General features: G+C 38.6%; 1 protein-coding gene and 1 pseudogene across 2 annotated transcripts in view; one reads left to right on the top strand and one right to left on the bottom strand.

Annotated features, from left to right (window-relative positions):
• The window catches only part of LOC136749050 (putative nuclease HARBI1), a 470787-nt pseudogene that overhangs the window by 302407 nt on the left and 147893 nt on the right, over nucleotides 1–20487 (top strand).
• usf2 (upstream transcription factor 2, c-fos interacting) overlaps nucleotides 10683–20487 on the bottom strand; it is a 123541-nt gene continuing 113736 nt past the window's right edge. For both annotated transcript variants that reach the window (XM_066705526.1, XM_066705525.1), the window contains 2 exons: nucleotides 17067–17195; nucleotides 10683–14008 (listed from right to left, as the gene is read on the bottom strand). In XM_066705526.1, the coding sequence (XP_066561623.1) occupies nucleotides 13919–14008; nucleotides 17067–17195 (219 nt within the window). In that variant the 3' untranslated portion in view covers nucleotides 10683–13918. The remainder of the gene's footprint in view (nucleotides 14009–17066; nucleotides 17196–20487) is intronic.

Here is a 20487-nt window from a genome sequence, read left to right as displayed (position 1 = left end):
TAATATTGTGTATTCTGTGAATAATTAATGGCAGAGATTGTTTTAGCAGTTTAGTGGGTATAGGGTCTAGTGCGCAGGTTATTGTTTTCATTTTGGTAATTAAGGAGACCAATTCCTGGTGATTTACTATGTTAAACGAGTCCACGGTAGGCCGGGGCTGTGAAGGACTGCATGTGTCGGCTATATTATCTGTGTATGTTTCCTGTTCTATCTGTTTTCTAATGCCGTTAACTTTGCTATTGAAATGATCCATGAAGTCACTACAGGTGAAATTGGGGGGGATAACCTCTGAAGGCTTTACCTGCTGGTTAGTAAGTGTCGCTATTGTATTAAAAAGAAAACGTGGGTTATTCTTATGCGTATCTATTAAATTGGAGTAGTAGGCAGACCTAGCAGAGGACAGGGCCTGCTTGTATCTTATTATACTTTCATTCCATGCCATATGGAAGACCTCTAGTTTTGTTTCTCTCCATTTACGCTCACATTTACGGCATTCTGTTTTAAGTGAGTGAGTGTGTTCGTCAAAACATGGTGAGTGTTTTGTTGGTTTAATTTGTCGTGTCCTTAATGGGGCTACTGTATCTAAAGCAGTGCTTAGTGTATTGTTGAAATTATTTAATAATTCATCTGCAGATCCTGTTTTGATAAAGCTAGCATTTGGCAACAGGGTAGTGAATTTATGAATAGCAGTGGGATTTAGGCAGCGAGTTTCTATGTTCCTCTCCTGTGTGTCTAATTCTACTCCAGGCAGCTCAAATGTAATAAGGCAGTGGTCGGAAATCGTCTGGTTTTGGGGTGATATTATTAGGTTGTGAATCTGTACCCCACGGGTAATATCTAGATCTAGTGTGTGATTGTGACGATGTGTGGGTCCAGATACATGCTGAGTGAAACCTACAGACTCCAATAGGGAGAAGAAACTAACAGTGAGGGGGTCATCTTTAATGTGAATATGTATGTTAAAGTCCCCCAAATTAATGAGTTTATCATAATGTATGGCTAAGTCAGATAAGAGATTGCTAAATTCGGTCATAAAAAAGTATATGTAACGCACACGTCATTAATCAAGGTGACAACCAAATTAAACATCAAATAAACATCAAAATACAATTTAGAAGGTAACTACGAATTTATAATCTGCAGCAGTTGTAAGCTGCTTACAGTTTATTTTTATGTGCTTGGTTTGTTTTCTAAACTAGTACACAAACGAGTAAGGGATTCTTTCAGCTCTAGTAAATAGTCAAAAAAATACCAGAAACAAACTGAAAGTGTAACTAAAAACTATAATTAAATGTAATTAAGAACACACAGCAATACAAGATATTAAAACACACAGGACAATTAACAGTGGTACAACAGCAATGATGTTGCCGAATCTGTAGCGGTGTATTGTTGCATCAGTTCCTGTTTAAATAGTTAACGATGCAACACGGGGGGGCACGACTTTGTCCTCTTCTCTCTCAGTGAAATTGTAACTTATGGTGACATGTTATATACTGAACTGTGCAGAATTGCTGGCTCTATAAAGTAGAGTTGAAATAAGACGTTTACTGTGCACCCATCTACACCTAATAAACTAAACATCTACACATCTACACCCAATAAAACTGACCTAATAATTGAGGCGCTTAATATTAATAATTGGAGATATTTGCGCCTTAAAGAAAAGCTGGAATTATATATAACGTGCACATCAGTAATCAATGTGACAACCAAATGAATCAGAAAGTAAGCAACTAAATTAGGTTTATTGAATTGAACAGCTGCAGCAGTTCTAAGCTATACTAGTACACAAACAAGACTTGTAGAATAAAGTGTTTACTCATTTATTATGATACCAGAGCTATTTATATTATTACTAATTTAATTAAAAATGATATACTGAAATCAAATCAGGGTAGTTGATTTTTTGAGATTAATACTGGCTTGTACTTTAACATATTTGACCACAAGAGGAGGAACTTGACCATGAAAACCGATTTTGACAGAATGTGCCTTCATCTGATTTATATGATTAGGAGTCTGAAACCATACATTTCTTGACTGGAATCACCTGGAAGCCTCAATAGTATTATTAGGCTTCCATACACGAAGTGCTGGAAGCCAATTGTTTCTGTTAGGATTTTTATTATTAGGCTTCCATGCACGAAGATTTTTCTTCTTTCTTTTTTTCTTCTGCCAGAAATTTAAAATGCCCCAAAAATGCTCATACATGCCTGAAAACTCACGAAACTCGCAAGTGTTGTAGACACCACTAATACCTGCAAATGCTGTGAGAACTGCATGTTCTGGTCACATGGTTCTGCCGCTGTAATGCATTTACCAAAGGACATATGCATATGCCACTTCATGCACATGCATACCTTATGCCCCACTATTACACTTGTTCATCAGAAATTTTCTCATGGTTTGTTTGAAAACATGGCAGCCACAAGCAAATGACTGTGCACATATGCAATATATGCGTATTTATAAAAGCATGAATTTCTACAAGCCTAAGTTGCTTAAATGTTCAGGGATTAACACTAGTAGAAACATCAGTCAAAATTGATGAATCCAAGTTGATAGGACACAAAACATGGCTGCTGTAAACCAATGAAAATGACAGCTTTACATGTCAGCCACATCATGGCATTCCTTATTCAATTCCTATATCTCCATCATGTGGACAAGTTTGGAAATTGCATTCTGCATCTTGAATGACAAGAATGAAAACTTCACATATTTGCTGAAATTAAGAAAAAATGCAATGGAACCTTACAGAATTTATGCATGCAAACAAGAAATTAATATTATAGTCCAGTGACACTGAAATATGCACTACAAATGACAAAAGATTGAAAACCTCCAATGTATAATACATTTAATTGAAATTGAAAATTACACATTTAATAACACATGCATTTAAACTGCAAATGCCTGCTCAAATCTGAAACCTACTGAGACAACATGGACGCCTTAAAAGTTGCATGCAACTTCTAGTTATTATTATTTTTCCTTCTACCAAAACTTCTAATGCCCCTAAAACGCTCATACATACATTAAAACTCACGAATACGTACAAATGCAGTGAAAACTACACCTGTCTAGTGGTGAAATTGTGAAATGCTACAAAAATATTCTTCTATAAACCCAACACACACATACATATGCCACTTCATACACATGCATACCTTATGCCCCACTATTACGCTTGTTCATCAGAAGTCACTCGAACACACGCTTTGTTCGCCATGTTGTGTTTCTGATTCGTGATCTTTTGCCTTCTACTCCAAAACTGCAGTTCCCACCATGACACAAATTGGCATGTATGACACTAGTACAGAGTACTACCAAGGTTGTTAAACGCGAGTTGCCCCAGTGAAAAACATGGGTGCCATGGGCCAAAGAAAAAAACATATGCGCCGCTTTAGATACATTACACATTTCCTGCACACTGGAATACAGTACACACATGAAACTCGGCACATATGTTTATGGCTATGCTTTGAACATAAAACCAGATAATTATGTTTTTGGGTACTCGATTAAACTGCAAACGTACAAATATGAAAATGGCTACTGCTCTGGAAGTGTAAAGCCCAGAGCCATGAAACTTTGCATATCTTATATATATATATATCTTATATAGACATTGCTATCTATCACGTCTGCAAGAGGCACATGACTGTGTGCAACAACATGGCAGCCACAAGAAAATTACTGTGCATATATGAAAAATACACATATTTATAAAAGCATGACATTTGACCCCAGAAGAAACCAACAAGACATATTCAAAAATTTACCAAACTTGTTACAGTAATAAATGCTTGATTGTGATGAGTTTTGTCACCACCGGTCACAAGGCATAATTGTCACATCCAGCAGTGAATATTTACAGAACTGTCAACCCTAAGGCGCTTAAATTTTCAGTGATTAACACTAGTAAAAACTGATGAAGCCAAGTTGATAGGTCACAAAACATCTGCTGCTGTACACCAATGAAAATGACAGCTTCACATTTCAGCCTGATACTGAAATTCCTCAAATGTATACTACATTGGATTGAAATTGAAAATAACACATTTAATAACACATGCATTTAAACTACAAATGCCTGCTGAAATCTGAAACCTAGTGATACAGCATGGAACCCTAAATGTTGCATGCAACTTCTAGTTATTATTGATTTGATTACATTAAGTTCGAATAATGATCCACTCTAACTGGATATTAATGACTTAATGAATTTGCTCTGTCTGATTTGCTACTAGTTCATGTTCCCTGAACCTTGTTATGGAAATGCAATTCTAATTAGGAGAATCTAAAATCCTTGTTAATCGCCTTCTAATTGTTCGTTCTACTCTGATACTGTTTAACTCCAGGAAATTATATATTAAAAAGAAATAATAATGTACACAAGAAAATATCAACTACTAATCAGGACTCAAACCCGGATTGCATCGCTGTTCCCTAACCACTACACCAAGCAATATACAAATTTTGCCTGAAACCTATTGTAAGTAGCCTGCAGCCGGCGTTCCCAGCTATCGTGATTAATTGTATAAAGCTTAATTATTGGGGTTAAACTCTCAAATTAATGTATCAATTATGAAATAAATATACAAAATAGTTGTGTGTGTGTGTGTGTGTGTGTATATATATATATCCTGCCTACTATACAGTGAGGGAAAAAAGTATTTGATCCCCTGCTGATTTTGTACGTTTGCCCTCTGACAAATAAATGATCAGTCTATAATTTTAATGGTAGGTGTATTTTAACAGTGAGAGACAGAATAACAACAAAAAAATCCAGAAAAACGCATTTCAAAAAAGTTATAAATTGATTTGCATGTTAATGAGGGAAATAAGTATTTGTGGGTAAAAGTGGGCACTGGCTATACATTAGTTGTGATGTAGTGGAACCTTCAAGTCTAAGACAAGCCTATAGACAGTCCTTGATTAACAGTGTTCCAAATGCTCAACTTCAGTTCGACCACATCTCCTGGGATTTGCTGCACATAAGCATGCAATGCTACATTTTACGTTTGCTTTTGCACAGACACAGCCCATCAAGGATTTACTTTTTACTTTACATTTGCAATATTTTTTCATGGCTTCCTTTGGCTTTGGGTCCTTAAGCATCATAATGGGTACCAACTTGTCATGCACAATGATCCTTCCAAACAAAATGGCTTCTGGATAAATTGGCTCTGGAACACTACGAAGAAGATGAAGGTAGAAAGCATCCTCTGTCAGTGGTAGACTCCTCAGGTCTCCCCTCGTTGTTGCAAAGAGATGAGCACACAGGGCATCCAGGGTACCATCAAATCCTCTTCTGTCATACAGGGAGATTAAGAAATGTCAGGCAGGTGTAATTATGTCATCTTTAACATGCAGATCCTCTCCTGGTTCACCATACCTAGAAAGTGGGATAAGGTTTACAGCATCTTCAAGTGCAATTCTCAGAGCTCGCTTCTTTCCCCTTTTATAGGGGTAGCTTACAGTGTCACAACCACTTAAAATGTAGGCACTGAGTAGAATGGAAGAAACAAGTGAAGCATCCATGGTGCATTTTCTGGCAAGAGCTGCTGCAATGGCATGGCATGGTATAAATGTGTTTGTTTTCTGTATCCATAATTCCTTTAGGCCAGGAATGCGTGTGCTGTAGTAGAGACTCATAATGATGACATCAGTGTCTGTAGGTTGAACAACAACTCTTTGGATCCAAGGTTCTTAACACAGTATCCAATGTGAGAGAATATCCGTGTGTCTTCGCACATGAAAGCTCTGGTATTTCTTTAACTTCTCTTGAAGAAGGCTCTACTGTATATCCTGCATCCTTCAAATTACCTCCAAGCATCAACTTACAATCTTCAGGCAGGTTCTTGTGTTGGCTTGTCCATGCTTCTCCGAGATAATTAAGAAGACTGGCTTTGTTCTGAGTATTCTGAAGGAATACCTTCCATTCAGGTATGGGAAGTATATCACATGGTTCGTATTCTCTACACTTTGCTTGGGTCTGTTTTCTTCTCTCTCTTTCTTCATATTTGAGGCTCTCATATACAATGCTAATTGCAACATTCATGTATTAAAATAGTAAAATGTAATATACCTCTCCTAAAGTATATATTCTGTGTGAATAATGATAACAAAATACCTGCATTTCAAGATTTTCTCTATCTCTGTTGGTAAGGCATGTTAAGAACAGCTGATCTTTCTCCTCCTAAATCAGAATGAGGTCTGCTCTGGAAACCAAGTACAGATTGGGCTCAGTTATAATATTATTTTCAATACCTGTTTTAATAGTATCACACCCATAACACACACACACACACACACACACTGTACATACATACAACCCAAAGGGCTTAACGCATGTCTCACATGGGTCTGTTAGAAGAAGCAATTGGGTTTCTGAATATACCCACTTATTAAGTGAGCAGGTTGTGCCATGTGGGGTAAATTGAGCAATAAAATATGATCTGACATATAAAATACTTATTTTTTAAATAATATCATGTAAATATATCTCCCAAAGTACTGTAAATGTATAATTAAATCATTAATAATTACTGTATAATTAATATGAATATTGATAAGATATAATACCTGCATTTCAAGATCTCTAAGCTATAGCTCCTCAGGCAAGAACTGCATGAACTGATGGTGTAAAGTACACATTGGCCTCACTTAGTAGTAGTAGAACTGCTGGAACTGGGGGCAATCAGATGATCATTCTGTCATCTCTAAATAAAGTAGAGATTGGGCATTGCAAATTGACAGTAAATATTGGGCTCATTTAATAAGCCCACATAATAATAATAATAATAATAATAATAATAATAATAATAATCCTGATCATGATGTTCTCAATACATCCTTACTGATTTGGATTAAACTAGCACAATATAATATAGACAGAGAAATACATGTGTAGCATTTCCTAGATAATCCAACATAATACAAATAATAATATAATGTTTTCATTAAATACAGCTGTCATGTTATATCAATACACTGTATGACTAAAAACTTGAAGAAGACATACAACTCATGAGACATTAATTAATGTATAATTGAGTATATTTATTATTTTCCTAGATCAGTCTTTACATATCGCATACTTGTATTATACTAAAATTGTCAAATACCGTCGATTCGAGATTGAATGTTTATGTCTGTGCATGAAGCTCGGCAGTCAGCTGTGAGAGAGATGTGACAGAGAGATGACACTGGGGGGAGCAGCGTGAAATTGTCTTTTTTTTTTTTTTTTTACGTAACATGACTTTTTACCTTCCGTCTCCAAGCACAAAGAAAAACAAAAACACGGCAAAACATCCGTAAGCCTGTAATTATGTAAAATAAAAATAAAAACAGGCTGATATATTATCTGACATGTACGTAATTCTTTATAGTTTTTTCTGAACATTGCGATTACATAAATCATAAAAGAAAAAAGAAAACACGATCACACTGTTTTACCGAGTACATGCACATAGTGATAATAAATACATATATACACAGTTCAATGGGGATTTTATTTTCAGATGAGGAATTAAGGCAAATTCAGATGAAGAGTGAAGTGTAGAATCCTGATGTGGCTGGAGATTCGAAATCATTGTAAACCGACAATCGAGGTACATGTACATAAATGTTTTTTTTAATATACAAGACAAGATTTCCGGCAAAGCAGGACTCTTGATTCTATCACAATAGTGTGTGACCTTTCCAAAATGAGCCTCCGCAAAATTGTAGGTGGTGATGTTAAACCATTTATAAGCACTTTTCTGGCCCTTGGATCCCTGACTAACAGTGACACAATTCTGTTACAAGTTGATCTTTGTCTTATCTGTCCATAGGATGTTGTTCCAGAACTGTTTTTTGGCAAACTCTAATCTGGTCTTCCTGTTTCCATCTTGTGGTAAACCCTCTGTATTTACTCTGGTGAAGTCTTCTCTTGATTGTTGACTTTGACACAGATATGCCTACCTGGAGGGTGTTCTTCATCTGGCCAACTGTTGTGAAGGAATTTTTCTTACATAAAAAAACATAAGAAAGTTTGCAAACGAGAGGAGGCCATTGACCCATCGTGCTCGTTTGGTGTCTATTAATAACTGAATGATCCATTGATCCTATCCAGTCTGATTTTAAATGTTCCCAAATTGTTAGCTTCAATCACATCGCTGGAGAGTTTGTTCCAGATTGTGACAACTCTCTGTGTGAAGAACTGTCTCCTGTTTTCCGTTTTGAATGCCTTGAAGCCCAATTTCCATTTGTGCGTGTGTTCCTGCTGATCTGGAAAAGCTCCTCTGGTTTGATGTGGTCGATGCCTTTCATGATTTTGAAGACTTGAATCAAGTCCCCACATAGTCTTCTCTGATCCAGGGTGAAAAGGTTCAGTTCCTTCAGTCTCTCCGAGTAGGACATTCCCTTCAGACCTGGAATAAGTCTGGTTGCTCTCCTCTGAACTGCCTCTAGAGCAGCAATATCTTTCTTGAAGTGTGGTGCCCAGAACTGCACACAGTATTCCAGATGAGGTCTAACTAGTGCATTGTACAGTCTTAACATTACTTCCCTTGTTTTAAATTCTACACTTTTGACAATATACCCTAACATTCTATTTGCCTTTTTTATTGCTTCCCCACATTGTTTGGATGGAGAAAGTGGAGTCCATGTAGACCCCTAGATCTTTCTCATGTGTTACTTCATCTAGTTCTATTCCTCCCATAGTGTAATTATAGTGGACATTTTTGTTACCTGGATTGCACTTGTCCACATTGAATTTCATCTGCCTTCTCCAGACTGCAAGTTTCAGCTCTTTCCATAGATGTTCGATAGGATTCAGATCAAGACTCATAAAAGGCAAAACAGTCCAATGTTTTGTTCTTATCCATTCTTGGGTGCTTTAAGCTGTGTGTTTTGGGTCATTATCCTGTTGGAGGACCCATGACCTGTGACTGAGACAGAGCTTTCTGACACTGTGCAGTACGTTTCGCTCCAGAATGGCTTGATAGTCTTGAGATTGCATTGTGCCCTGCACAGATTGAAGGCACCCTGTGCCATGCGCAGCAAAGCAGCCCCAAAACATAACTGGTGGATGGATTATGAACTGGTTGATGTATAGGAAACAGAGGGTGTCGATTAGAGGAGTCGCTTCTAACTGGAGTGAGGTTGTTAGTGGAGTTCCACAGGGATCAGTACTAGGGCCTTTGTTTTTTTCTAATCTATATTAATGATCTGGACTCTGGGATAGTTAACAAACTTGTCAAATTTGCAGATGATACTAAAATAGGTGGCTCAGCAGATACAATCTCGGCAGCACAGGCTATTCAAATGGACTTAATAATATTCAGTTGTGGTCCAACACCTGGCAGATTAAATTCAATGTGGACAAGGGAAGTAATGTAAAGACGTGGGGACTTGATCCAAGTCTACAAAATCATGAAAGGCATTGACCACATCAAACCAGACGAGCTTTTCCAGATCAGCTGGGACACACACACCCGTGGACACAAATGGAAATTGGGCTTCAAGGTATTCAAAATGGAAAACAGGAGACACTTCTTCACACAGAGAGTAGTCACAATCTGGAACAAACTTCCCAGCAATGTGGTAGAAGCTGAAAGTTTGGGAACAATTAAAAATAGATAGGATCCTTGGATCATTCAGTTATTAATGGACACCAAACGAGCACGATGGGTCAAATGGCCTCCTCTCGTTTGTAAACTTTCTTATGTTCTTATCTCTTTGGCAGTTATCCTTGGTTCTTTTTCTGCCATTTGCACTATCCTTCTGTTCAATCTGGGGTTTATTTTCCTCTTGCGGCCGTGCCCAGGGAGGTTGGCTACAGTTCCATGGACCTTGAAATTCTTAATATTTACAACTGTTGTCACAGGAACATCAAGATGCTTGGAGATGGTCTTGTAGCCTTTACCTTTACCATGATTGTCTATTATTTTCTTTCTGATCTCCTCAGACCACTCTCTCCTTTGCTTTCTCTGGTCCATGTTGATCACAAGATTGGAGACGTGTGATACTAATTAAAGAAACTATTTAGTTTGGAATATTACTATAATCCAATTATTTATTATCTTTTCTAAGGGTTACCAACAAATGTGTCCAGACCATTTTAGAATATCTTTGTAGAATGAGCAATAATGCATCTCTTTTCACAGCTTCTTTGCTTTATTCTATGACATACCAAAGGCATGCAAGTATACATGATGCAATAGCTTTTAATTTCATCTCTTTTCCGGAGGAATTAAGCATTATTTCAATGAGTTGTAAGGGTACCAACAAATCTGAGCACGTCTTATTTATATATACACAGCTCTGGAAAAAATATTTTTTTTCTAGAGCTGTATACACACACAAATACATACACATGCTTTGCAAAAGTATTCAGACCTTTTGTTGTGGAAAATCTAAATTAATTTAGGTGCACAAAATTACCTTAACAAGCCACAAAATTAGATGAATGGCATCCGTCTGTGTGCATAGTGGTTCTCATGATTTTGAATAAAAAACACTGTGAGGTTCCTATTAAAGCAAGTCAGGGATAAATTATAGAAAAGCAATGGGTCAGGAGATGGGTATAACAAATATATCTGAATAAAAAGTCTCTGAATATCCCCGAGACCTTCAATAACTACCATTACAATAAGGAGCATTAAATAAGGTAAGTGTAAATGCAAGACTTGACAAGGAAACTTTAGCAGTTATTTATTTTGCAATGTTATAAAATACAACAATGTGATTGGCTCCTCAAAACATGAGGCTATACCACTGGTTTTTACTCCTGGTTTTTCAATAAAAAAAAAAGAAAGAAAAAGTGAACTCCATTTGCTATTGGGTTGAGCAAGACTCTCCGTCTGCTGTTGGTTAATCTCATGCTTGTACTATAGAAGGAAACAAAATGTCTTGCCATTGGCTGTATCCTGTATCCTCTGTTCTCATCCCCAACCCAGAATAAAGAAAAGAAACAGTACAAAATAAGTCATAACCAAAACCTTTCCACCATTTTCTTGGTCATCCTACACAGTAAGAACAGTTTAAGCCATTGGCTCTGGAGTAAGAAGGGTGATGGCTATTGGCTGTCCTCCTCCTTTTCATGATGACAAAACAGTGAGAGGTCCATCTTTGTTTTTGGCCATGCCTTGCTTTTGTTTAGTTTTTTTTTTCTTGCTTTTGCCCCCTGTCTTCAGGTCATTCGTCTTTTCCTTGTGGAGTTGCTACAGTTGCCATATTTACAAACATGAGTTTTTGAATTAGCCTCCACAAAAAGGAAGCTCAGCAGCCAACATTTTAGGTTTCTTTCCCTGTTATGAACAGAAGCAGTGCTGTTGCCTTGAAATCCAAAAGGTGAATTGACACAGTCCACATTCATTCACCGTTACAGAATAACCCACCCACCAAGTGCTTTGTCAGCTTCCCAAACTATAACATTACCCAATGTATTAATCTCCATACCCCTGGGTATGCCATAGGTAAAATACATTATCTTCACCATAAACAGTTCAGTGGGCTATTTAAATTACCCCTAATCCCTAGGACAGGGATGGGCAACTCTGGTCCTTAAGGATCAGATTCCTACAGGGTTTAGATGCACCTTTCAATTAGCAACTGATTAAAACTATTATGTGATGGGTGATTTACCTATCCAAATAAATAATTATGATCTGGTATGGAATGAAAACCAGAGGAGCCTAGGGACCTTTGAGGCCTGCAGTTGCCATCCTTATTTAAGGCATTCACTTATTCTCAATAAACCCCTGTATTGGGCAGGTCAACTTTGGGAATGCAATTACCAGAGTTCAGGAATAGTTTTACCACCAGGTCTGCACTAAAATTTGAAACACCTCAATGAGCAATTTCTGGCAACTGGGTAAATAAAATAATAAACCATTAATTTACTGGGTTCATATATTTTGTTTAGTTTTGCACACTATACTAACGATTTATTGACTAGCGTATATGATCAAATTTTTTTGAAGTTTGTAAGCTGATTGTTACAAATCATCTAAGAAAAAAAGCTTGATCAGATTTTTGGATCATTAAGCTACTGGCAAGTGTATATGAAATGTTTTTCCATGTTTGTTATGTATATATTTTTATCTCCAGGGTATTTTCTTGTTCTTTAGTAAATAACGCATCTTAATTTACATACTTACTACTCAGTATGTTTTCCTGATTTTATTTGTTGAAAAAATAATTCAGCAACACCTGTTCTACTCAAACTACAAATTATTTTGAACCACCAAGTCATACAAACCATAACATCTAAATGGATATACCACAGATATCAAATCACTAGGTGATGCCACTTTTACACAAAATTTTTGGAATTAAACCATTATATATTCCTACAAGTTTCAAGTAATCATCAAACATTGTGCCTAAGTGTTTTCTAGCCCAATAAATATGAAAGACGTCCATGGAAAAAAAATATTTTCAAAATGATTACTGAATTACCCTATTACTGCTAAAGCAGCTCTAACAACTGTTTTTTTTAACTTTTAAATCAATGATTGTAAACCCATCCAAAATTAATGAATCATGAATCATGAATTAGTATTGTTGCATTAAACTAAAATGAATCAACATTTCATTTTATTTTAGGATTTACCAGTATAAAATTAATTGGATTTCAGAACAAAAACCACAAAGGTGTAAGCTAAAATTAGATCCGGATAATTTTTGATTAATGCATCTTTACCAATTAAAATTGAAACTCTGAACTTTTCATATAATGCCTGAAGCTTTCACGTACCTTTTGAGGCCATTCACCCCAGTGTAGGACTCAAGCAATATATAGTATAGATATATAGATTTGTATTTGTATACATTTTGAATGATGATAAAGTGTGGGGAACAGAATACTAGTAGTAGTAACAGAAAGGATTGTGTGATAAAAACAGAAAAACTTGTTTCTCAAAAGAATCGGCTGCAGGTTAAATTGTGTGTGTGTATATATATATATATATATATATATATATATATATATATATATAACTACTCTTTTGGAGCAAGTTCTAGGACATGAAGGAACTCAAACTAAATCTGATAGACAGAGTTATGTAATGACCTTGCGGCTTATGCGTACTGGTGCATGTATTGCCAATACAATTCTTAACACTGTTCCTGAGGAAATTCCTTGTGTTTCCTTATTACCATAATGGATAAAGGAACAGCAAAGCAAAAGGGAAAACACTTGGGACAGGCTTGGTGGGAGGTTTGATAATGAATTGTTCAAAAGTCAGAAAGAAACAAAATATTGTTCTGTATTCGGCTCTCAGCATTCTCCTTTGTCAACAGCTTTTTTAGAAATAGTTAAATAAGGAGGAATCAACCTAAAGCAAATAGAAAAGGATATGAGGAAGGGTCCAGTTTGTTTTTTCCTGACACTATATCTTAAACTTTCAACATAATATAAAATCTATTTCTACAAAAAGGTCACATGGAAAATGTTTTTATATAGGTCTGCTTGCTGAAGACCAATTCTATCATGTCCCATGGGGTATTGCTGTTAACATATATCATTCTTGTTCCAACAAACATATAACTTAAGTTCAAATAATAACATTAACAACAATAATATAATAACATTAAAAGGGAAAAAAGATGCAAAGAAAGAATAAACACGTAGCATTAGTACATCTGTAGCCTGAGGGAAAAAAATAAATAAATAAAAACAATAACCTAAATCAACTATTTCTTGGCCAACAGCACCACTCACTGTAATTTTTTTTTTTAACTTAATCTGACATTTATTTCCTCAATCTGAAGTCCTTGTTTTTTTCTTCTTTTATATAAAATGATTGGGGACACTGCGAGGGAGATGTGTTTGGCTGTTAAGTCTTCTGGGAACAAAGGGGTTGTGCAGGCCTGGGATATACAGTAGTTGTTCCTCTGTCACTGTTGCCCCTTCCCACAGTTACTGTCCTGATGTCTCACCCACCACTTCGATTCCATGCTGCTGAAGCTGAGCGCGGAGTAGTGCATTCTCATTCTTCAACTCCTCAATCTGAAATAAATATTATTGAAGTTATTTTGCAGGGTGCCTTTATCAAAGTCGACAGAATTTTCGCTGGCACACAATCTTCTACATATTTACATTATTACAAGGCTAACAACATAATCTACCCAGATAGGAGATCATTAGAATGGTGAACTGGTAAAATCTAAATATATGTATTGCACAATGCCTATTTATTTTATATAAGTAAGATGTATAGGACTTTTTACATTTAAAACTTTTCAAATAATGACAAATGTCAAAAGCCTTAATGTATGCAGGGTTTCAGGATGTGTTCTGTCATAACTTCCTGGATAACTCTAGGAAGAGTCCTGGTGGTTCCAAACTTCTTCCATTTTCGGATGATGGAGGCCACTGTGCTCATTGGGACCTTCAATGCTGCAGAAAGTTTTCTGTACCCTTCCCCAGACCTGTGCCTCGATACAATCTTGTCTAGGAGGTCTACAGACAATTCCTTGGACTTCATGGCTTGGTTTGTGCTCTACACTGTTAACTGTGGGACCTTACAGTATATCTGTGTGTAAACCACCTTAGATAATTTGACATCATGTTAGCAGCCACTTGTCCCGAATGCAATAAACTAAGAACATGTATACCCTGAGAGGGAGAGCATATTATCTCGACTAAGGTTAAAACACGCATGTAAACTTCGTCTTTGTTTGACCAAATCATGAAAGTTAGAAAACAATCTTAGAAAGTGTATTAGATTTTCTAGCTCGCACATACTTGCAAAGTCAAAAGGTTGCAAAATATAACCATTTGATCGCAGGCTGGAGCCCTAGAATCCGGTGACAATTTACTATGTATGCTTGGTAAATTGAGGAAACGTGATCACAAACAGTGTACATGTAGTTATATGTGTTGTAAATGTTCTGGCATTATGGGTTTATGTTTCAAATTAACATATTCATCCTTCAATTTGTTTGAAATCTCTAGCGTTGTCAAGGTGTGGCCAACTGGGGCAGTCGCCCAATGAGGATTGCCCCATGCCAAAAGAGTAAGTTGCCCACCTCCGCCCATCTTATCACTTTGTCATCCGGTTGGCAACTGGTCATCGTCCCGTCACTTTGACTGCATCCCCCCCAACGCTCTTCACTTAATCCGTTTCTGGCTATGCCAGTGTTTTGAAATGTTCCAGATTTTGTTCTGCATAAACCTGTGCGCAGCTAAGGCAGTGGAGAACTTAATGAAAACTGAAAAATATGTGAAATCATATACAAGCCAATATTTTAAGAATATTGTAAAAAAATGATTTGGCTCCAAATAAAGGATACACTGCTATGTTAAAAGGCAAAAAAATGCTAGGGTATATTGTCACAAGTGTAGAATTTAAAACACGGGAAGTAATGTTAAGACTGTACAATGCTCTAGTTAGACCTCATCTGGAATACTGTGTACAGTTCTGGGCTCCACACAACCACATCAAAACAGAGGAACTTTTCCAGATCAGCAGGTACACACAGACTTGGGAACACAAATGGAAATTGGGCTTCAGGGCATTCAAGACAGAAAACAGGAGACACTTATTCACACAGTCTTGTCAAAATCTAGAAAAAACTTCCCAACGATGTGGTTGAAGCTGAAAGTTTGGGAACATTTGAAAATAGACTGGATAGGAAACTTGGATCACTTAGTTATTAATGGATGGGTTGAATGGCATACTCTCATTTGTAAACTTTTTTATGTTCTTATGTTAATACCTATCAACTTAATGCTCGGGTGAAGTTAAACATAAGCAAAAAGAAAATGTATATGCATTTCCATTGCCCATTTTGCACTGGACTACGTGAGCTGAGGTCAATTACATAACACCAGGTAAGTACTAGGTAAGGAGCAGGGCAGAGACTTCATGGCCTGGTTCAGGGTCAGCTCAACAAAACTGCCAGTGGATAATGTGCTGCATCACACCAGGTTGGTAGAAATGAAACCTCAGATTATAATCAATGGAGTACATGCAATTGTGTTTCAAATGAGTGCACACATTCTAATATTATTACTTATATATTTGTTGGAATTGTGCTGAATTAAATAGGCAAATTTATACCACACCACTGTTGTAAAGAGTCTGGCCATTCTCCTCTGACCTCTCTCATTGACCAAGTGTTTTCGCCTTCACTTAGATCACGCATCTTCATTGAACAACAACTAAACATGTCTACATGCTTTATATATTGAGTTGCAGCCACATGATTAGCTGTTTGGCGTTTTGTGTTAACAAGCAGGTGTACCTAATAAAGTGGCCACTGAGTGTATATTCCAGTATAAAGTAAATAAAAATAAAGATACCATTTATCTTGCTTTTTTTTTCAAAAGCACAGTGATCAAAATGGTTACTGCAGATTGCTGATTGTACAAAAAACAATCCCACATTCAGAAAATAAACAATCTCAACTGCGCATTAATCTCTGTTGTTGGAAAAAAAAAAAAAAACTAACTTTAAAAGTCCTGTAGTCATGGACACAACAACATGTTGTATGTAGAAACCAGAATTACTATCAAGGAGTAAGTGAAATGCTTACACTCAGTTGATGTAATAAGACCACTGTGTTTCCGTTATCCAGGAAGTTATGACAATACATCCAGAAACCCTGAAAAAAACATACATGCTGGCTTTTGCTACCTACCGTTAACTGGAAAAGTGCTATATATCTTACTTGTACACTATAACAACAAGACAAATAAAACCACAATTTTAGGTACTGCACATGCTCCCCTAAAAGGAGGCAAGAAAGATGGTAAATTACTGTGCAATTTAATGTTAATGGCAACTCATTCCACCTTTTTAGGGTAAGTGAAGAAAATGAAACGTTTTTGGGGAATTCTGCATTAGTTCTCGTTACGATGCTATAGCTCTGTTGTTTGCAACGTAGACTTGCAGTGTGAAAATACTGTGAGTGCCTTAATCTCAGCTGCCTTATTGTAAGAGTAATAACAGAGAACCAAGTTGATAACAACTGGTGAGATTAAAATTATAGAGGGTATACAAGGAATAGCTGTTGATTCCAAAAACAAATAAAATAAGAAAATAAGGTAACGTGTATAACACCTGTTGTCTTAATAGCTCATTGTCCACCTGTACTCTCTCCACCTCTTTGAAGCTTTCTTGCAAACGCTGGTTGTTCTGTCGCAATTCACGAATATAGTCACAGGCCTTCGACAGGATCCCACCTTTACTCTGCAAAAATCAAATACAGAAATCATTACAGCAGGAAGGTTAAAGGAACAAAATTGTATAATGGATACTTGTAGTGAAGAAGGGATTTGATCAGGTGTTCACAATCATGTATGATATGTGACACAAGGACTTCTCCAAACTCAACAATGAAATAAGGACCAATGGTTAAATGTGTAAATGTTTTCTTAGGACTAAACAGGTGCATCATTACACTAAGATATGATGAAATCAACTAAGAACATTTAAAGATGACTTGGAGTTTTTTTTTTTTTTTAAAGGGCTGGATGAAATTCTAAAATCTAAAGAATATAGGGATAGATGGATAGATACTAAAAAAGAGGTTCCCAAACTCTGGGACACAAGACCCTCTATGGGGGGGCGCGGATAAAGAGTTGAATGTGTAAAAAGTCTAGACGAGATGCACAAAATCTACAATTGGATCCAACAACTGTTCAATCCAACAACCGTTCCACCTATCTCTGTGACATCTGCACAGGATCTTCCTCTTTTGCCAGAAGCTAGGACTCCCTTGCGACTTTACACTGCCCAAGGGGGAGTTACTATATAACAAAACCGTTACAAGGGAGGAGGCAGTAAGCTGACAGGTAGCTGTCCAGAGGCATACCCACTAAAGGGCCTCATCAACACAACTCCAGACAGGAGCTACAGGGACCTTTTGTGGCCAAAACTGAGCTGCCCAGGAGCGAGGACCACAGTCATGTGCTTACTGCAAACTGTCTACAGCCATCATGTACAATGTGGGGCTACAGAGGTCAACTCTTACACCTTCTGCTTACACAATAGCAAGGCCAACTGCTCTCCGTGCAACATCATGGCAGTGGACCGGGACCACAGACCCACTGTATAACTTAAACATCAATTTTAAATTTAATTTTTTGGACTTACCCTGGTACAACAGCTCCTGTAAAAAAATTAAAATGACCCCGATGGGGCAATTAACTGGGTCATGACCCCTGTCCTTTCACGAGGTGCGAAATGTCCACCAGCAGTAGAAATACCCGAACCTCGTAGAGGGAGTTCTCGCCTAATAGTGGCTACTACCGCATCTAATAGACCACGGGCTGTTAAGCAATCGTGTTCAGGAGCCAGGCCCAGAGCTGGAGCAGGTCCGGGTTGGGGTGCCAGAGCATGCCCTGCACCTGGGACAAGTCCACTCACACTGGGAGCTACCAGGGCTCTCCGTTCAGGAGAGAGATCAGGTCTGCAAACCAGAATCTGCGAGGCCAATGGGGCGCTACCAGTAGAACTGACACTCGCTCTTGCCTGATCTTCTCGAAGACCACCTGGAGAAGGGGGAACGGTGGGAACATATAGAGGAGACAGCCCCAGGGTTCCTGATTGGTCTCGGATGGGGAAACATTGGCAGTGGGTGGACTCTGCAGAGGCGAAGAGATCTGTATCGGGTGGAGGTGCCATTCCAAAACTGGGAGGCCTCCTGAAAAGAGGAGGTCCGCCGCCATGTTTGACAATGCCCGTAGGACTGGCAGGTGAACTGCTCTGATGGAGAGGAAGCGGGGCTGCGCCCATAAAAGCCGACGGCATACTATACAATACAGTCTGCATGACCAGCGACCTCCTTGCCTGTTGCAACCACCACTGTGTTGTCCATCCAAACCAGTACATGTCTGTCATGTAGGACTGGCAGAAAATGACACAGTCCAAGGAGCACTGCTCCAGGACGTTGACGTGGAGTGCCCTAACAGGTGCCATCCATCTACACATTCTTTGTTTGTTTGTTCTTTGTCTGTCGTCATCACCACTCGGTCGCAGACTGGCCCCAGGGGCACACCAAGGGTTAAGTTGTGAGGGCTCTGCCACCAACAGAGTGCCTTCCAGCACGCCAGGTGACTGCAGCATGGATGCATCTATAGATACCTGAACCACCATGGCAGCGGCCTCAATTGGAGCAGGCCGGGGGGCGGGGAGTCTGTGATGTAGCCGCGAGGGGAGGCCCACCAGCACATACGTATGGAGGCAACTCTCTCTGGCAGCAGCATGGCAACAGAATCGAGGCACGGTCAAAGGAAGTGTGCCTGCTGAGTTGGCGTCAGGCAGCTCTTCTCTCGATTGACCCGAAGGCCCAAATTAGAGAGATGGCCGAGAATCAGTTTCATGAACCTGTTCCCTGGAGTGAGAACAGACCAGTCAGTCATCTAGATAATTGAAGATGCATTTCCCCTGAGAACACAAGGAGGCTAGCACGATGTCCATGCACTTTCATGAAAGTGTGAGGGGCTAGCAACAGGTCGAAGGGGAGAACAGCAAACTCATATGCTAAGCCTTCGAAGGTGAAGTGGAGGAACTTCCTGTGCGCTTGCACAATGGACTGGGCACCACCGGGCGCACCGTAGCAGGGCCAGGGGCTACAGTCTGGTTGTGCCTGCTGTTGGTGCCCAGACAGACGGGCAGAGGATGTCCCCCAGGCAGGCAAGGTGCAATGGCTGCAAGCGGACAGCAGCGGGCATAAGAGGAGGAGTGGGGTGTCTACATCTCGCCAAGCGCCACACACACACTTTCGAGAGGCAAACAGCAACTGGGACCGTGCCACAACAAGTGGAGCGCCTAGTGGGACTTGCCGCTGTAAGTGCGTCTCCACGCTTCAACGCTACTGGGGACACGGGAGCACTGCAACACCAACCGCATGCAAACTTGCTGTCGAACAGAAGACAGTTTATCCAGACACCAAAGTGTGGAATACAAGCCTATGGGCGTAAGCCACAGCAGCTTTCGGCTTACGGCGACTGTTTTACGACAGACAGCAAGCTATCGGATAACATAAGGCACTATATTAAAACAACTATTAGTTTTAAACAGATCTGAACTGAGATGCAGCTGGACCTCCGGTGCGTGGACAGAACAGTGACAGGATCAGCTATAAAAATAATTAATACACACACACACACAATACAGGCGATAAATGTAGCGAAACGGTGATGAACAACACATTAAGTGAAGCCAGCAAACCGAAACTGCACACAAGACTTACTATTTCATTAGTAAGCGATGGGACACTCAAAAAACTAAATTCAACGAATGTTTCAAACTGTTATTTCAGATTTTGAACTAGCTTTTTTTAATAGGTGTGTACACTGCCATTTCTCATCCGGATCAAATGCATCGGTGGCAATTTATCATGCTCAGCAACTAACACACAGTGATAGTATCAATTGTACCTCTCAGGGAGATCTGAATCAAATGTATCGGTAGCATTTGATCCCGGATGTGGGGACGCTCGACCGGCTCAAGTTCCAGGATGCACTGCGGTGGTGTT

The sequence above is a fragment of the Amia ocellicauda genome, chromosome 5, assembly GCF_036373705.1.
Source record: "Amia ocellicauda isolate fAmiCal2 chromosome 5, fAmiCal2.hap1, whole genome shotgun sequence".
NCBI classification, from domain to species: Eukaryota; Metazoa; Chordata; class Actinopteri; order Amiiformes; family Amiidae; genus Amia; species Amia ocellicauda.
Note: the sequence above shows the minus strand (reverse complement) of the source record. Positions and strands in the feature narration are given on the sequence as shown.